The sequence below is a fragment of the Emydura macquarii genome, unplaced genomic scaffold (assembly GCF_026122565.2).
Source record: "Emydura macquarii macquarii isolate MOO-44397 ecotype Brisbane River unplaced genomic scaffold, CSIRO-AGI_Emac_v2 contig_3080, whole genome shotgun sequence".
Lineage (NCBI taxonomy): Eukaryota > Metazoa > Chordata > Testudines > Chelidae > Emydura > Emydura macquarii.
Window position 1 is genome coordinate 1,386,566 of NW_027133217.1, and position 20,189 is coordinate 1,406,754.

The 20,189-nt window shown below is 37.4% G+C and overlaps 1 protein-coding gene across 1 annotated transcript in view; it reads left to right on the forward strand.

Annotated features, from left to right (window-relative positions):
• The window catches only part of MINDY4 (MINDY lysine 48 deubiquitinase 4), a 79,515-nt gene that overhangs the window by 49,841 nt on the left and 9,485 nt on the right, over nucleotides 1-20,189 (forward strand). The window contains exons 14-16 of the mRNA XM_067530399.1: nucleotides 6,398-6,461; nucleotides 9,204-9,365; nucleotides 19,959-20,139. Of these exons, the coding sequence (XP_067386500.1) occupies nucleotides 6,398-6,461; nucleotides 9,204-9,365; nucleotides 19,959-20,139 (407 nt within the window). The remainder of the gene's footprint in view (nucleotides 1-6,397; nucleotides 6,462-9,203; nucleotides 9,366-19,958; nucleotides 20,140-20,189) is intronic.

Genomic DNA, 20,189 nt, shown 5'->3' on the forward strand with positions numbered 1-20,189 from the left:
GTTTGTGTGACATCTGCAGTGAGGTACAGAATGTCCACACAATAAATCCAGCCAGCAGATGAAGCATACTGTGCTAATTGGTTTAGTCTACTCTAGAACAGGGGTTCTCGAATGTTTTTTGCTGGGACCTCCTTTGAAAATATTTCAGGCTGTGATGACCTCCAAAAGTGATGACTCCCATCCCCATCCCATGCCACCCTTACCAACATTTGCGGGGACTGACAGCTCATGACTCCCCCCCACAATAATCTCACAACCCCCAGTTTGAGAACCCCTACTCTAGTATTTCTCTACCACATAACAAATACTACAAAAATAACAGAAATAGCTGTCATTTGCCTCCAGTGCACAAATAAGCAAGTTGGGCCTACTTGAAATGCCCACGTTCCACAGTCTAAGCCCTATTTTGTGGTTTTACATCATGGAGAAACATGAGATTGGATGAGGTGTCATATAGACTTGTGACTTAATAGACATTAGTAAAAGTTTAGACTAGAATTTAGCTTGAGTGGTTGGAGTAAAAATCATGTCTGAAGTAGCAACTAGAAAAACATTCATGATATTCCATTAAAGAAAATTTTTGCTGCCCATGCTCTGGTGCAGGTAGAGCATATTCCCACCCGTACCCCACAATGCTGCTTTGTCTCCATGTCCATCATGGTAGTCTGAACCTGGACTAACGTCTGTGAACACTGATGGGCATCTGAGATAGATGGATTTGATTGTCTAAAATACGTATTTATGTAGCATAAATCAGTTTCAAATGACACATTGTTCTAGGGGGGTCATCTTTCATTTGCTTCTATGAAGAATTTTTCTCCTTTAAAAAGTACTGTAAAGAGTTAGTTTTTATATTTTTGCTGTGCTAATACACCAGCTGCTCTAGTTCTGCTAAGGTTAGGAGAAAATGTATAGCAAACACAATTTAAAATCAAGTGCTGACACCGCCTTTAACTGTTGTGTCTAGATAATAGTCTCAGATCAGTTTCTGTTTGGCTTGGGAAAACAGATGCTTTGTATTTCTATGGCACCTTTATCCCTCAGGATCTTGAAACTGTTCACAAAATCCATATGCATAGCCTCACTGAAATGTGGCCACCCCTTTAGAATTCTAGTTACTGCTCTCCTTTAAGAGTAAGTGGAATTCTCCCCACACCAGTAAAATCAGAAAAATTCAAACCCAATTTTTTTCAGTTTCAAAAGCAAAAAGTTCCATTAAAAAAAAAAAAAAAAAAAGAACACAGAAACAACAACTAACTCAGAAAATGTGGAAAAGAAACTTTGGGCTTTTATGAAACAGAACAGAGTGGAAAATACTCTCAAATTTACAGAAGTTTAAGCTGATTTTCCCTCCCCCTCAAGATTTGACCAGTTCTGTTTGCTAAACTTAAGTATCACCATCAATGTGACCAAATAGGTAGGTCTTGGTTCAGTATCTTTGTTAACTGTGGCCTGGTCTCCATTGCTGGCAAAATTTGGTGTCAGTCAACAGGAGTTACACAACCTACGCAGAGTAGCTTGCATAACTCCCATTGACTTCGTAACTTCCCTTTTAGGGAAGTTACTTTCCTGTCAGACTTTGATACAGAAGAGCTTGACATGGTAAATACAGAAAACAATCAACCTACTTTGGAAAAATGAAGGTCTGAGTTGAACCTGCCTGGATTTGAATCAGTAGCTACTTAGAGTATAGCTGTATTTAACCAGAATACATTAAAACCCAGATCCAGTCATGTTAGTGGAACTACTCACATGCTTAAAGTTAAATACGTATTTGCTGAAGTGGGACCTAAGTAGAAAAAACAGTGAGTTAAGAACAACACCACATCCTTGCTTTTATTGATTTGCATCACAACCTTAACAGTTTTGAAACATAGGGTTTTTTTCTGCCCTTTTTAGAACATCTGTTACTTTTGTAAAAGTATTTTCATACTCTGCAAATATGAAAAAAATAGAACCCTTATACAAAAAGCCATTCACCCATCCTGTCATTCCTCATATCCCCTTTATAATTATTTAAGATCTTTATATTTGAAGAGGAGTTTTTCTCCTTCCTAACCCAAATTCTATGTCTGTAGTGGACTCATAATTGTGTGTTTGTTAATGTAACAGTCTGTTGCCATGAAAATGTGTGTGATGTCACCAATTTACTATTACAGTTTCACCACAGGATTAAGACACCAGCACTTACTTTAAAAACACAAGTTTTTTTTTTTTTATAGCTCGCAAAGAGAAGGAAAATCTAAGATAAATAATGAACAGTTACTGCTTTTATGCTTGTTTTGCTATATCAGCAGTTTCCCCAGTATTAAATGTATGCCTGGTTTTTGGATTTAACGTGCAGTGCTCAACCATTTTCTATTAACAGACATGGCATAGATTTTTCTGCCTTTGACCTTGCAGGTTTTTACACTCAACAGACTGAGAACATAAACCATTATGGAGCATTGTTTTTAACATGCGTGTCACTCATTTGATGTTTTTTACTAAAAGACATCTGTCTGATTAAGTATTTCAAAAGTCATATCTAGTACTCAAGTGTTTTTTTTTTCTTTACATTTTTTGCAATTGTATGTGTGTATTCTTAAAAATTGGATAGAACCTGTACAACTCACTATTTTTCTTTACTTTTCCTAAACTCTTGTGTGATCTGTTTGTATTTTCTATATCCAGGAGTGGCTGCAATGTACTGGTGTGTTTAATAGGAGGGCTGGATAGGAATGGATGGATAGATAGAAAGTTTTTAGAGCAGATAGTAAGCTGATGCAGATTGTCATAGCTCCATTGATTTCAAGGAAGCTATGTCAATGGAGCGATGAGAATTTATATCAGCTGAGGCTCTTACCCATAGAGTTTGTATAGTTCTTTGAGATTAATGGCAACTAACTGACAAAGTGCATTATATCATTTTCTTGCAATGTAGTGCTTACAATTCCAACAGGATTCAAGGTTAATACATAATAACACAGCTGAGCATAGGCAACATTAGATTAATTATATGTAATGATATCATTCTGTAATGTGTATTTTAACCAGTCCTGACTCTAACAACAGCCAGTGTTGGGAAGTATCAAAGAAGTACATAAAGCCACTGGATTTTTTATATAACTGTAGAAGGGCTTATCTGCAGGACCCCGACATGGGGTGAGGGGGAAGGGTACACTTTACTGGAGCCTGGAGGCCCTGGAGGGCCCGGCCCAAGCTTCAACCCCCATTACCTCCATTATGGGAGGGGGCCCATGTTAAAAGTTTGTACTGGGCCCGAAAAAATTATGCTTGGGCTCTGCTCCTCTGTGTTATTTTTGTCACTGAGGGATTTCTCTAACTGATACAAAGGAAAAGAATTACATTTGGAATTTAACCTAGCAAAAACATTTTTTTAAGAAGAATAACATGAGATGACAGAGATGGCTACAAATAATGGGGCATATGGAGTGGAGTTATAATATCAACATTTAGATTCCAAATGGAGGAAATGTGTTTCCTTAAATACAGTACAAGATGAAAATAGAAAATACAGCTAGTAATGATAGTTCTCCTATAAGACCTTCGAGAACAATCTGGAAATCCAAAGCTATCACTAGGATTTTATGCAGTTAGGTATCCACTTAAGAATGCACTTAAGGGCAGCACCTAAGAATGACTTTAACTTTAAGCACATTCAGCGCTTTCCTGAATTGGAACCTTGGTGTCTAACTGGACCATTTCCTTTACAGGCCATTGCAAAAATGTCTTATGATCCAAAACCCGTATCTAACTTGATCTTCTATTTTTGGTCTCCAACCAAAATATTTTCTCCCATTCTACAGTAACAATTACACACTATTGTAACAGAGGAAGATACTGATAAAATCACACCATGAAGATGCACAAGAGCTACATAGGGTAATGAAAGGAGGCGGTCCCCCCTTTTTTTAATAAACTTACACTTGAGCAGCATCTTTTCATTGACTTGAATCCCTCTTGTCCCAGGGAATAGAGCCAGGAGACTTTATACCCTACTGAGCCACTGACTCAGTGTGTAACACTGGACAAAATCCTTAATCCCTTGGATTCCCCATCTGTAATTTAAGGATAATGATACCACTGTAGCGTATTTTAAGATTTACAGGTGGAAAATGCTATTGAAGTGGTATTATTAATAATAATAATTTATTTATTAAGGCTCTTTTGACAATTTATTATCAGATCATCAAAATGAATGACATTTTCACAGTCTGCATATCATCAGTGTACTGCATTGCGATCTGACAAAAATATTCAGTGCAATGTTATTACCTGTATTTATTTGCTGTCTATACAGTGCCTCAAGTGCCCATCAAATACTACACTTTTTATTATACGACAAATAAATGCTCCAGCTTGCATGCTAACTCCTTGAGAAAGGGGAATCCTAGTTGACATTATGATTTATAATAGTTGTAAATCTTGTAGCTATATGTCTGATGGTTGTTTCCTCGCTAGCAGAAATGATTTGAAATGCAGATGTGTTTCTTCTTGAAAATCTGAGATACACCTCTAAAGCCCCATATTGTTTGCACTTAAAGAAGCAATTAGAACTTCCTTTCATTGTCCTGCTTGTATGTCCCATCGCCCCTAACTGACGCATATTGTATAGTCTGCTCATTTCGAACAAGGCTGTGGCATTTTCAAGATGCAACTGTTTCTAAAACTAATAAGTGGACACAGTCCAAAGATTATTATCGTTCCATCCAGGGTTTGTAAGGTTGTGACCATATACACAATGTTCATGGATTCTTCTTAGTCCTTTTGAGTCAACACTGGTAATATTAGTTAGTATGGCACTTAGCCATCACTTGAAACTAGCTCTTGGATTGCACTTCTCACTTATACAGATGAAGTAGTGCAGGGTGAACCTCAACATGTTCAGTTCAGATATGGATGATTCTAAGAACCTCTTCAGTCCTGAAAGCAGGCTAGACATCTTAGAAGGTGTGCAATACATCCTGCTTTTGGTTCTACAAAAAATACCACAAGGAACATATCTCTGCAGTATTTGTGAAATACCCAGGAAATGCAGAGATGCCCCAACTTTTGTATTCTTGGAACCCAATTTTTTAAATAAAAATGTGTGTTAAATTTGAGTTTTGGATGAAATGTCAAGTTAAATCCTATTTTAGCCACGCCAAGTCATCCATAATACCTATTCTATTCTCACAGACATATTATATCACTATGTTTTTTTTTAAAAGCTGAAGTTGAAGGGGCTCAAAGGCAGGTAACAAAAATTGTTTGATGCACAAAAAGACTTACGTATCAGGAGAGAGTGAAAAGATTAGGATTGTTCAAATTTAAAGAGGAGAACAAATAAGAGGGAATATGCAAGAGGTATATTAAAAAGTAATGAAATATATGGAGAAAGACAGTCAGGAAATCCCTTTACCATTTTAGTAATACAAGAATAAGGGGAGATCCCATTAAATTGAAAGCAACAAATTTAAAACTGAAGCACGAAATACTTTTTAAGGCAACACAGAATTAAAGAGTGGGATTTATTGCCATAAAATTGTCATAGGATCCGGTTGATTGATTGGGTTCAAAAAAGATCAGACATTCATATATATAATAAGAATATCCACAATTATGTTAGATAGTATAAAAATTATAAGGGATATAAACCCTCATGTGTCAGGTCATAAACCAACCACTAAACTAATGGGATTTAGGGAAAAAAACTTCCTGTTTGGGGAGGGTATTCCATAATTGTCTGCTAGGATGTTTCTTGAATGTTCTTCTGAATCATCTGATAGTGACCGTTATCTGAGACAGGATATCAGAGTAGCTGGAGCAGTGGCATGAAGCACTATGGTGATTCTGATGTTTCTAAGACCGAATAAAGAACCTCAGAACAGGGTTTTTAATTTGTGTACGTTGTTCTTCCATTTTGTGTTCGGTGGATACTGGTATGTACAGTGCATAAACAGAATTATCTGCACTTAATGGGCACGTCCCATTGCTAGGAATAAGAATTCCCTTAGACATCAAAGATGGATCTTTGTTAATAATAGCTATATTTCATATCTGGCATGATACATAAAATACAAAATCAAGTATGTTCCTAAAACAGTCATCCTTTAAAGTTATGAATATATTTGAAGAAATCTTGCACATCTTCTCCTATGACATTTATTTTCTCAATATTCATTTAAGCAAAATACTCTAGTAGTGGTGAGTTGTAACTTTAACTGTTGTTGACAGCAGCTCCCTTTCTTTTTATTGCTATAGTTTACCACTTAATTACTAATTTCTTGTAAAAACAACTTATATCTTGGAGAAATGTACCCTAAACAAATCCAAGCCCTGTTTGCAACTTTCCAAGCCTTAGGAATGTTAAATCCTGTGAAATTATGATTAAACCTTCCCAAATCTTTTTCAGTGTGCGCAATGATTTTGATGTGCTCACAAACCGATTGATTGGCACCCATGGCTACTGTACACAAGTAAGTATGGGAAGTGGGTGAGTGTTAGAGACAGCACGTGCAAAAAGCAGCCATGATATGAACTATACTCAATGAAGAAACAACATGGCTTCAAATGCCTCATGTTTTTTGGCCTTTGTCAAGTGTCTTCCTCCTTTTTTCTTTTATAATACTTTTGTTTTCTCTTCTTTGTTCTGAGAGTCTCTCGCTTTCTGAATCTTCTCCTTCTCTGCCTGAAACAACGTTTTATTATTTGCTACATTTCTAATCTTGCTTTGTTTTTCTAATTCTTTATTTTTACAAGATCAGTTTTGACCTAATCCAAAGTCCGCTGAAGCTTTTGATCGATACCCGAGTTGGGTTTCTGGTTCATCTTTCTCCCACCCCCACTTAACAAACTGACTGCCCAATTGCTGGGTTCATGAGGGAAAAAAAACCTAAGTAATACACTGTGTTGCCATGGAAGCATCAATGCTGCAGGAAGTCAGAGTTGTTCCTTCCTAGTTAGTATTGAACTAATGCCGCAAGGCTGGTGGGGTTCCTGACTTCCAATGAGACATACAACCGAGGTCCTGAAAACTTGTAATCATTAAATATCCCATGGCAGTCCTCATAAAAGAAGTAGTTGTACCCTTATTGCCATGACCAAACTTAAATTCAAGACATTTTGCCTACAGTATTTAAATTCTTCCTGCAGGAAAAAGGCATTCTTCACTTCCTTTCCCAGCCCTGTTTTGCAGTGTTGCTGTGTGCCGTTAAACATCTTCAGTGCTTCTCCTAAGAGGGGGGCTGCACTTCCCTGGTGGATTAAGAGCTCCTTTTATGTAATTTGTACATTAGAGCAAGTCTGTAAAGCTCCTGAGCTCCTTTGGGATAAAAGCTGGCTATAAATATGAAAATGTATTATTGCTCTCGTAAATCAAACTGGCAATGTCTTAATTCTTTCTGCCTTCGAGCTATGGCAACTTAAATCCTTTTTCCTCAAAATTATCTTCATATCTTGTGTTTCTGTATGGACCCTCGTGTTTGTTGTACATCAGTGCTAAGCCAATTCCTTTTGGTGGCATAATCTGCCTCTGTACATTGCCATGTGCCATTAGCGTCAGCGTGTTTTGTGGAGGCCTTTTGCAAAGAGAGATGTGTGTGGTGTCCCATTCAATTCCATAGGCTTTATACACACACGCCACTCTGACTCCATGAACTGGCCAACAGTAATATTAGAGGGGACAGAATCAGCAGAGTCTGTCAGATGCAGTGTGTATGCCGTAATGGGTGGCACAGGTGGCATCCGATTAAGCCCACCGCTGCTTATTGTAAGTGGCAGATGAGGGGGTTTCTGAGTTGTACTGGATGAATTTAATACAGTGTTAAAACATGGAAGGATTTTTGTACAGGCAAGATTTATTCTCATGTCTTTCCTTCGAAAATGAGCACATCCACCTAACACTCATTTCTTGGCCTTTCTTTATGGAAAAATGGTAGGAATCTATCCTGAATTAATTTGAATTTCAATGTGATTGGATGAAATTCTCTCCATGGATAGACAACTAGTGGCTTTACAAATTTTGGCTATTTCAATTCAGAGGGCAAGGGAGGAACATTTTCTTTAGTTTATATACACATGGCATTTCACACTTTGAGATTTGCCCAGGTGGTTCAGGTTCCAGGAAGCCCAAACCATCAAAGCACAGCTCAGGTCAAACCCCTGATGGCTCAAGTCCCTGCCACAGTCACAATTTTCTGGGGCCCTTATTGTATTTTAAAGCTGTCTTTCCATGGTAGAGCCATCTCCTTGCAGTGTGATCTTCAATTATAAATCCTCTGCAGTGAGAGGCCTGGAGTTCTGATTGGCTCCAAAAGCCAGCAATGATATGGACCATATAGATAAATACTGCATCCCCCTGAACCCATGAAGGTGAATCCATCTCTTTGTGAGTCCAGGTTCACAAACTTTAGTAAACCTTTTGGCAAACCTGATCTGATACAAAAAATCTGCACACACACATGCTGAAATATCAGGAAAATACTAGAGTTAACCATACTACCTAGTTAACCATATTTTTATAACGTCTTCTGATGTTGCAGTGTTTCTCAACCAGTGGGTTGCAGCCCCTCAGGGGCGGAAGTGATGGGTAATGAAAGGCAATCAGGGAGGTCACAAGCCACTGAAAAATGTGGCTATGTAAAGCAAAGAAAGAAAGAAAGAAAGAAATCAAAAAAAAAAAAAAAAAAAAAGAAAAGAAAAAGAAAAATGTGGCTATCTAAAGCAAAAAAAATCCCGCTCCCCCACTTCCTGCACACCCTCACCCTTCAAGTTCAAGTATTCTCTGTCAACATGTCAAAACACACGCACAGATCGATTACATAGGCTTAGCCTTATCATTGATACATTTTTTTACTCTTAGTTTTATAGTAAATGTCAGGGGGGAGTGAAAATGATTGACTTGGTATTAGGGGGTGCCAACCTAAAGTAGCATTGGATATGAGGTTGTATTGGATGTAAACTGACTTCCTTGTCCTAATCTGGCTGACCTTCTGAAATCCAGTTGATGTTGTTTCATTGCACTTTGGGGTAGGAAGCACATTCTTTGAAAAATACACTGCTTAGCTGACCCCTTTATTCCAGAAAAGGTTCACACCTCACTTAAATAAAAGCTCTTGGTCAGCCTTAACTATGCTGATCCACCATAAATTATTGCACTGATTCTCAGTGAGCTGGCAAGATGTATAGTTGATGCCTTTTTTTTTCTATATTGTAAACAGGAACTTGTGAACCTGCTGCTGACTGGCAAAGCTGTTTCCAATGTTTTCAATGATGTAATAGAACTGGACTCTGGAAATGGAAACATCACAGTTTTGAAAGGTATCACCAGCCGCAGTGATATTGGCTTGCTGTCTCTCTTTGAGCACTATGATGTTTGCCAGGTATGTGCCATCTGCTTTTGGGTTTAGTTAAATGAAGCAATTTACGAATCTGAAACCTGGCGTGGACTAAACACTTGCTGTAAGAAATTATATTTCATTTACTGTCTGATTGCACAATGGGAGCCAGCTTGGGAGAATCCTCTGGGTGATGTCACCATATAATTCTGCTACTTCCACTAGTAATAACAGGAACATAAGACTGAAAGAGACTTCCTGGATCACTGAGTCCAGTTCCCTGCTTTTGCAAGCAACCTCATCATATAATCATATATATATTAACTTGCAGAGCTCCGTTTTAAACGTACGTTGTTTGTCCCCACTATCCTATTGGGCGGCTTTTCTAAAACCATTTGGTTAGGTTCTAATGGTAAGAAACCATCTTCTAATCTTCAGCCTAAATATAATCATGATTGATCCATGCTCATTTGTTCTTGTGCCAACTTTGTTGTTTATCTTAGAGAGCTCTTTCCTTCCCTGATGTTTACCTCCCTCATGTGTTTATTGAGAGGAATCCAATTCTCTTCTTAGTCTTTGTTTTGCTAGACTAATAAAAGACAATGATAATACCAGGCAACATAAAGGGAAATGTTTCTTTTCAACATTTGGTTTTGAATTTAATATTTTGGTTATATTTAGAATGAAAATACAAAGTTAGACTGAAATTTCAAAAAACAGAGTAATTAACCATTGGGCTGTAGTGGATTATCCATCAGTTGAAGTCATTAAATCATGATTGTGTGTCTTTTTATAAGATACGTTCTATTACAACCAGAAGTTATAGGTCTTGACATTGGAATAGTGTTGGAAATTCTCTGGCCTGTGTTATAGAGGAGATCACACTAGATGATCATACTGATCCCCTCTGGTCTTTTCAATTTATGAATCTATGAAAAGACTCCCATCAAATAATTAGCTAATAATTTGTTTTTACGGCTCTAATACAAATAAATGTATCTGAAAACAAATCCCAACTTTAAATGTTTCCCATATGTCTGAAGTTAGTGGGATTTTCTTAACACTTATAAATTCTGGTCTTTCATATTTTAATGGAAAAACAAGGAAAACATTTGCTGGATCTGCTTCATGCTTTTGTCCTTCCTTAGCATCATTATAAGGAATGTATCACTTTGTTGGCTTGAACCTCAAAAAGCTTAGCACCTTTTACAGATGTTTTCCAAGCGCGAGACTGGAAGATGTGTTCTATGTAGCACAATGTTAAATGAGGTTAGTAGAGATCATAACTCACCTACTCCTCTAGCCTCTCCCCTTACCCTCCTAAAATTCTGTATTACCAAATCTCAAAACATCTGGAAGACCAAACCCCTTCAACATTTTCTGCAGATACTACAGTTAAGGGACTTGACACCTTCCATTAATACGCAGTTGCTTGGGAAGTGGAATCACGATCAGCGACATATTTTCCGAGTCAATGACTCTTAGTTGCAAAAACCCCAATAAACATAGTTTCTTTTTTCTTGTCTACACTAGTTCAAGCATCTGATGCAAACTTTCTTACATTTTATTCAGAACATCTGTCACTGCTGTACATTTTAGTTCTTAGAGCACAGCATAGTACATGCCAGAGGGAATGTAACAAAAATCGGATTCCAGTGGACTTATGTCTCAGAGCCTGGAACTCATTGCCATGGTTTCAGAATTAAAGGCCAAATTCTACTCTCAGTTACACCAATGTGAATCTAGAGTAGCTCCAGGAAAGTCAGTGAGGTTACACTGTATTTACTTCGGTGTAACTGATAGCAGAATTTGTCTCTAGGTCTTTAGAATTGACTATTTTCTTCTTCTCAGCACTTCAGTAAATAGGTTCTGCATCAAATTACAGTATGTGGCTATGAGGATGGTAACTGGAACCAGAAATGGAAAAGAACAGTAATTTTTTTCAAGTGTTAGAGGCTCATGTATGTGATTTATAATGAATCATAAAATCATAGACTATAGTTGAATACAGTGCACACGATTAAAAACTCAACATTATCTTCTCTGCAGTGATCCAGACACTATCTTTAATCTTTACTGTCTTTGCCTATAACTACTTGATCATCTCAGCTCCTCATTTTCCCACTTTTTCCTAATGAGTTTACGAGAAAGCAGTTTCATGTGATCTGAGTGAAGGCCTGGAAGTCAAGAACTAATCTTCGCTCTGCCAATGGCTCCCACTGTGGTGGAAATGGGCATGTTACTGAACTTTTCTACCTCCATTTCTTGATTTAGAAAACTGGGACAATGACAGTTTTCTGTTAACACAACTTATTCATTAAAGTTACAGTGATGGGAAATATTAGCTGCAACCCCTTTGATGCAAACAGTGCACTCTGTGCACTAACAAGATCTGCTTTACATCAACTCTCAAATTCACTGCACCTTCTTTGTGTTCTGGAACTTCACCTGTTTGTCTGTTCTGTGCAACACTCTTCCCATTATCTTTTGCAGCTCGAAAATTTGTCTACTTCACAGGTGCCTCTCGCACTTAGATCTATTGGATTAGAAGCAACTAATCCAGGAGAAAAAAGATATCTAGCCATTTTAGCTAAGAAACTAGTGATGAAAACATGTACATGCAAAATGGGAACTGGTGGGCAACAAGCTTTATTATCCATCAGTTTGGCTTTTTATTGTTTGGTAATGAGTAGAGACTGTGCTTCATGTATGCATTCTGCAAAGACACTGTAATAGCTCTATAAAATACTAGTGAGATCCATTATGGGGAAAAATGTGTGTTCCACTCAGATATCTTAAAGTATCCATCATTTTCAAAAATCTGTTCTTGACTCTTTGTCTATACAAGTCCCTTTTCAGCTTGGAACTGAAATGTGCTTCCTTACAGAAAACTTCTTGTCTTCCATCTCATCCAAGAATTTGTTTTCATAGGGTTGGTCATTGTTGCTGGGATGTTGGTGCTGATCTATTTCCAACTTGTTTAAGAAAAGAAAAAACAACAAGATTGCAGCATTTCTTTAAATAAACCCTAGATTTTAAAGAGTTTCACAGATTTTGCAAGCATATATAACAGAAAGAGATTGGTCAAATATAGCCCAAATTTCTGAGCATTGGACTCTCTCTGATACCATTGCAAGTAAATCTTGACTTCTTGAAAATGAAATTTTAAACTTCTGCACATGGAATGCTCTACCAACCCCTGTTCTCAAAGCCACCACTGTTATTTTTACATGTATTATTTATATTACAGTAGCACCTAACGGCCCCAATCAGTGTGGGGGCCCACTGAATTAGACACTGGGCTTCCATATAATAAAAAGAACCAAAGAACTTACTATGACCACCCTTTGGACCTACTGCAAATTACCTATTTTCAAATTACGATTGGTGAAGCCTGCAATTGGTGTGGAAATTCATTATGATTGTCTGTCTTGGATGACATCACAACTCAATACTATGATGTCTGCATGCCTTTTAAAGAATAAGTAACACACATGGCTCATGCCCCACAGCCATGTCAACATTAGCTATAGATCTCTTTAATCTGACCTGTGTAAGGCACCACTGATATAACCATCTTCTAATAGAATAATTTATTCAAAGCCCAGTGCAGTCAATGGGAGTCTTGTGAGTTATTTCAATGAGGTTTGGATTGGACCCATATTTGTTTTCATTCCTCTCCATTAATTCTTTCATTTTCATCTGTTTCCTATTTCATCATGTGAGACAGTTCTTCCATATCAAAACTTTTCAACATTGTATTGTTCTGTGTTTGCACAGTTCTTAGCACAGTGGGCTCTTGGTCCATGACTAGGGTTCTTAGATACTACCGCAATACAAATAATATGAATAAATTACATACTGCTTCTATTATACTCACAACTATCTATTTCTATTTTTACTCAAAAATCTCTGTTTATAACTTTTTTGCTTCTGGCTGGGCTGGCATATTGTTCTATTTATAAATATAAACATTGGGAACTGAATTTTGTTTCCTTTAATCTGCTTGAAATCTGCTACATTTTAATGGCAACAACTCCTATGCTCCCTATAGCATCCCTTAATTGGAAAAAATATAATTCCAAGAATACTGAATAGTGTATTACCCAGGAGAGTGAACTAATGTTTTATTGCAGGTGGAACAGGTGTGCTGTGGCTGTGACATTCTAGATGTCACCAGAAATGTAAAAAGGGTATCTCCTTTATAGTATTGACTCCTTAGACTTACGTTGTTGGAACATTGTTTAATATTAATTCCTGCCAACAAATGTCATTATAATCAAAAAACCCGGTGATAGAACAGACAATGTGCAGTGTCCTGTAAACAATTAAGCACTGAGTAATTTTATCCATTTGTTCTAGTGCATCTGCACCTCATGGGTGCCCCCTTGTCTCTAGTGGCAGCATTGCATGGGATCTCTGTCTCTGGTGCCTTCCTATTGGGCTCTTCCTTGCACCGACAATGGCCTTTCTCAGCCTGCCTCTTCTCCTGTCTCCCCATTCGGTGTTCTGTGGCTCGGCCCTCCTAGCAAGTCACATAAAAGTCTAAATTCCTTCCAGGATAGCACAAACAAGTCCACATAAAAGTCCAATCAAATCTTAAACTAATAGCCCTTCTGCCCCTCTCAGGTTTCATGGTAGTTTCCTTGTTGGTTCTGCCTCAGGGCTTCCCCTGTAGCAGCCTGACCTGCTCCTGTAGTGTTCTTCCTCCATTGTTTCCTGTTTATTAAACCCTATCCGAGGACTTCTGTTTGCCAGAGACCTGTCTCCTCTGCAGTCTGTCCCCACCTGATCTCCCTCAGTCTACTTATAAGGCTTAGCTCTTCCTCCTGTGGCCAGGAGACAATTAATCAATCACCCCAATGAGTAGAGCATGACTAATTGGAATTCTTTCCCTTACCCTGCAGGTGATGGAGGTTAAACCCCTTCACACCATTACATCCATTTTGTCCAGGTAGGACAAGAAGTAATGGCTTAATCTGCAGCAAGAGAGATTTAGGTGGATATTAGGAAGAAAACTTTCTAACTATAAGGGCAGCTAAAGTCTACAATAGACTTCCAAGGAAGATTGTAGACTACCCGTCACTGGAGGTTTTTAAGAATAGGTTGGACAAACACCTGTCAAGGATTGTCTAGATTTTCTTGGTCCTGCCTCAGCACAGGGGACTGGACTTGATGACCTTTTGATGTTCTTTCCAGCCATACATGTCTATGATTCTATGGAAATCAGTCACATTGAGTTCAGTAGGATTGGGGAATTTTTTAAAGGGGCATTACTGAGTTAGCAAACTATTCCCCTGATCCCAGACATTGATCTGTGTGGCCAGGCCTTTGCACCCACATAGAATCCTATTGACTTTAACAGTACAGCTGTGTGAAATTTCAATAATATATTTGCTGAAAAATGCAGTTTTGGTTGATCCAAAACTATTTGCAAATTCACGTTGAGTTCATGGAATAGTTTATTCTGAACTGAAACATTAAAATATTTCAGAAATGTCAAAATAAAACTTTTTTTCCTACCCAGAGTTTTTTTGACTTTTCGATTCACTGGAAATTTTGAAAAAAAAATGGTTTTGGTTTGCCCAAAACTAAACTATTTTTTCTTTATTTTTCAGAATTGCCAGTGAACTGAGGGTTTTTTGGGGGTTTGTTTTTTTTTGCCCAGCTCTATTCAATTTTGCAGGATGTGACTTTGCAGGAGGGAAGCTTGCATGCATACAGTTATACCCACGCAAACCAAAATCAGGCAGGGAGTGACACAGTAGATATTATAAATAAATAAAATGTAAATTTAAAAAATGTAAAATACAACAAGCAGAAAAATTAAAAACTGGGCTAAAGGAGGTGGAACTTAAAAAAACAAGTACAGCAGCTAGGACCATTCAGTTCCCTTGTTTTTTCTGATGTTGCATCTTCATCCCATCTGAATCATAAACATTGCAAGGAATGATGAGAAAATTAATTTGCTTCTGTTCAAGCTGTGTGACTTTCTAAAGCACCAAGAACAGAGAAAAAAAGTTCTGCTTCATACTTATTGCTTTTGAAGAAAACTTAGCAAGAATGCAGTTGTCATGTCCAATAAGAAGATAAAATATGAATGGTGAAATATGTGCAGATTCAGGAGCTTTCACCCTTGCAGATACATTGGAAATGATTCTGCCATGGTAAATGTTCGGTAAGAGAGTTAATTTGCCATTGTGCGAGTCTGAAATTAAGTCAGATCTGTTGAAAGACCACCCATAGAGTTGGAAATGAGTCTTTCTTTGCAGGTGCTCCCTTTTGAAAGGTTGACATTTTCCAAAGATGAAAATTGCCTCAATGAAATTTATGAGAGTTCTTAAGGGATTTGTAAGGGAAAGGCAAAGAGGTAGGGAAGTCTCTGCAGGATTGTAAACATGCAGCGTAAGATGATACTTAATTCCCTATATTCCCCTCGCCCCACCCACCTTTTTGCCTGCAATAGACTAATAAGCATTTGTCAAAAGTGATTAAATATTTTAAAACTTATTCATTATAGTCTTAAATTAATTTGTGATATGAGTATAAGCTCCTTAAGAGGGGACTCTTTTAGTGTCTCCTGTAAAAAACAAACCACATTGTTGGCCCATAACAAAAAAAAAATGTTAAATAATAATAGGGCCAAGTGCCAGATCTCTGTGGAAACTCTGAGTATACAGGCCTTGCCGACGGGTTCTCAGAAGTCCAGGTGGAGAGAATGGAATCTTTGGGGTTTTATTTACACACACTGAATTCTTCATGCGCATCAGTGTGATTTCAGCAGACGAAGATGAATGACTCTCCTGAGCGTGAGGCATTAGGAAAACATGCAAGCTCTTCTTTCTAGTGGGTGAGGCTGAGGCAAACATCTGGCTCCTTTGCCCATCAAGAGGCATGAGGAGAGCAGTCATCATGGAGTATCTGACTGCCATAATCTTGTTCAAAGTGACTACATCAGATATCAGTAATAGTACCAAGTTAGGATTTTCAAAAATCCTCAATATTGGCCAAAGTTGAAGTTTGATTATTGACTTCAATGAAAGCAAGTTAGGCACTTGTGAAAATTCTACCATTGGTGCAGAGTATTATCCTTCTCACTGTGTTATTGGTCTCTGGTCTCAAATCTTGGGGAGAGTTGTTGATATTTGTTTCATTAAAGCCTTTGATTATCAGTCCGATTTATAACAATATTTTATGATATAGATTCATTGTTTACAGTAGCTAAGGATTTGGTATGTAGTGTTTAAAATCTAGTGGAATCCTTATTTATGTTACTGCAGTACGTGCTTTTAGTTCTTTGTGCAATACATATATCTGAGGCCCAGTCCTGCAGGCCTTACTCACATGAGCAGCCCTATTGACTTCAATGGGACTGCTCGAGTGAGTAAGAACTGGAGTGGAACCTTGTTTGGAAAACCTTTTTATATTTCCTTACTCTCACATTGGCACAAATTGTTTGAAGCCTGGCCATTATTTTAGCAGACATTTACGGGAAGACAACATTGTTACAAGGAAGTGACTGACTGCTGACATTTTTCTTTGATTTACATGAATACTAAAATAAGCGCCTTTGTAAAGTGAAATCTTTCCATCAATTTCCCTCTGATTTGCAATCTTTTGTTGGATTTTTGTACTTCTCTTATTGTTACTCCTTTTATGATGTCGTATTTTTTTAGCTTTTAACTTTGCAAAATGTCTTCTGTACTTTTGAGCCAAGAATTTACAACCCCTCCTCCTTTAAACTATTGAATAAAAGGATGTGTTATATAGACATTAACAAAATAATGAGTCAGGGAACAGTTACTTAATGAGCTAGATAATTGTTACCTAACATCACAGGGAACTCTGCTTCAGGAGGATGCTTAGTTTTGTATTTATATAACATTTCAGATATGAACTATGTATCTTATTAACAAAGTGCATAACTCACAATGCTGAAAATGTTGTTTAGATTTTTATAATACAATGGGCTATACAGCATATAATATCTTTTATCTGCTGATTAACTCAGCTTGGTATCTATAGGCAATGTGCCTGAGAATTGGAACTAGTATTATATGCAATATATACAATAATATCCACAGTAGCAAATGTACCCGCTAGAACCCTCTCCTGACATCCTTATTCAGTCCCAGGAACATAGGAATAAAGGAATTATCAGATCAGATCCAGACCCAGCAGTCCACCTAGTCCAAAATCCTACCTCTGACAGTGGCCAATACCAGAAACTTTAGAGAAAGTTGCAAGAAGCTTCATAATGGACAATTATTATGGAATAACCAGCCCAAAGGGAAGATTTCTTTTTAATTAATGGATGAGGATTTAGAGACTTTTTATATTTTTATTCAGCCTAATGTAACTGTGGACATTCTCATTATCCATATAAATGTGTGAACTTATTTTGAAAGGGACTGACCCTCATAACAAGTAGTTCTGTGTTACAGGGATGAAAATTAATCTTACATCTCTTTGTAGAGTCATGGTCCCATACCTTCTACCAATGACTGAACATCTGGATACAGTAGTTTTGCAGAGACTATAGGTGGCATAAAAAGTGTGGATAAATGGAAGACTTCCATATCTGTGGTTATCGGTGCAGCAGTCACCAAGATAAAATTTACAGTATTAAAAAAGGAAAAAAATAATATGAAGGAAAGAATAGTGGATCTATGAAAATCAGAAATACCATTCCAATGCTAAGGCTAACATTTGTATAGTACCCAGCACAATAGGTCTGGGGTCTCTAGCACCCCCACAATAGAAATAATGATAATCATAATAAAATCCATTCTGTTTAAAAAAGAGTTATATTTTAGTCTTTAGTTTCCATAAACAATTTCTGGAAGAAAAAACAGTCAGCAGTTCCATAGGGAAAACAAAACTGCTTTGTGTTCAGATGCCATATTTCAATTACAGGAATATACCTTTTATAGCTGAACACTAAAATCCCAACAGGAAAAAAAAGAAAGGTGTCCCTGATGCATTAAACAATCCAGCTACTATATTTACCCATATACATATTATTAGAGGGGTTGGTGAACACATCTGTTGCTCATTGTGAACCAATATCTCTGGACATCGCATTGATTTCAGTGGGATGTCATCGTAAAGGGGCAACACAGGACTTGTAGGAGGAAGGGGATGGTGTTCATCATGGAACAAATTAAGGCAGGAAAATAAAATCTACAATAAATCTTTTATTGGTTTCAGTGGATGTAGGAGCATGGCATAAATAATTTACATATCAGTATGTTGTAAACACCAGCAACCTCTGTGTGTGTGTGTGTGTACATATGCACCCCAAGAAGAGTTTTTACCCCAAAGAGAAAGAAGTCCGGTAGGGCCTTTGCTATTGCTATCAATTTTATGTGGAAATTGCTCAGAATCTACAGTGATGGGCAGCAGAATAAAACTTCATGATAGATATATAGATAGATAGATAGATAGATGATTATTCAAAACCCATCAATGTTATATTTACTTATATTTCAAATGGTTGGGAGATTTAATAATAATGGCAGTTCAAATAAATGATGGGTCTGAAAGCACAGTGACAGCTGCACTTTATATATTTTTGCATGAAGAACACTTAACGCTATATTGTGCCTTTAGTCTGTGGGTGGAACTTCCAGATGAGGTCAGCGAGAATTGCAAATGTGACCTGAGAAAATGATAAGGCCCTTACAATTGAAGATTAAAAAAGAAGAAGACTGAGGTTTATGAGAGGCAGTCAATAATAATGCACTGATTTTACTCCATCTGAGATTCTGAGAATCTGCCAGTTTTAATAATAACAAAAAAGGTTCAAAGTAAAAAGATTTTTATTTCACTCATTGAAAAGAAAAGAAAAGAAAAGAAAAGAAAAGAAAAACCAACACCCTGAATTTGAGGTGCCAATGAAAAATGTGTCTAAATAGGGGATTGTATTAGATTGTAAACTCATCAGAACAAGGAATTTTGTCTTCCAATATGTCTGCACAGGAATAACTAAAAAATAATCATCCTATTATTCTGCTCATTTCAGTGTGATTTAGTAGCTACTACAGGTACCTGGCTTCTCACTGCTTCTGAATTCCAGGGATGGAATTCTGGTCCCATTGAAGCCAATGGGTGTTTTACCACTGATGTCAATCAGGCCAGGATTTCAACCTCTGTGGATATGTCTTCACTGCAAAAAAGGGTGTTTTAACTGTGGTTAACTAACTTGGGTTAAAATAGCAGCGAAGATACAGCAACTTGGCTTTTAACTTAGGTTAGTAGCTTGAGTTTAATCTGAAGCTCCCCAATACACTTTAACTCAGGTTGCTAACCTGAGTTAAAAGCCAAGTTACAGTGTCTTCACTGCAATGAACTAATTCACTAATTAACCCCTGCTAATTAACCTAAGTTAAGAACACAGCTTTGTTGCAGTGAAAACATACTCTGTGTGTAACCTTGGGCAAGTTACTAAATCAAATTGTGCCTCAGTTTACCTAATTGTAAAAATAGGGGAAATAACCTGTACCTGCTTTAGTAGTGTATTATGAGGCTTGATTAATTAATGTTTACTGAAGGTGGTACATAAGTGAAAACTATTATTAATATTGTACACTATCAGCTGTTTTGTTTAGTTTTTCATGCTCTCTCTTTTTCTTCAAGGTTGGCTGTTATTTGAAGACCCCCAGGTATCCAATTTGGGTCGTATGCAGTGAAAGCCATTTCAGTGTGCTTTTTTGCTTGCGAAAGGACTTACTAGGTGACTGGAAAACGGAACGGAGATTTGATCTCTATTACTACGATGGCCTGGCCAACCAGGAAGAGGAAATACGGCTAACAGTTGGTATGTATAGGAGAACCTTTGCATTTCCTCCACAGTGACAATAACAGCAT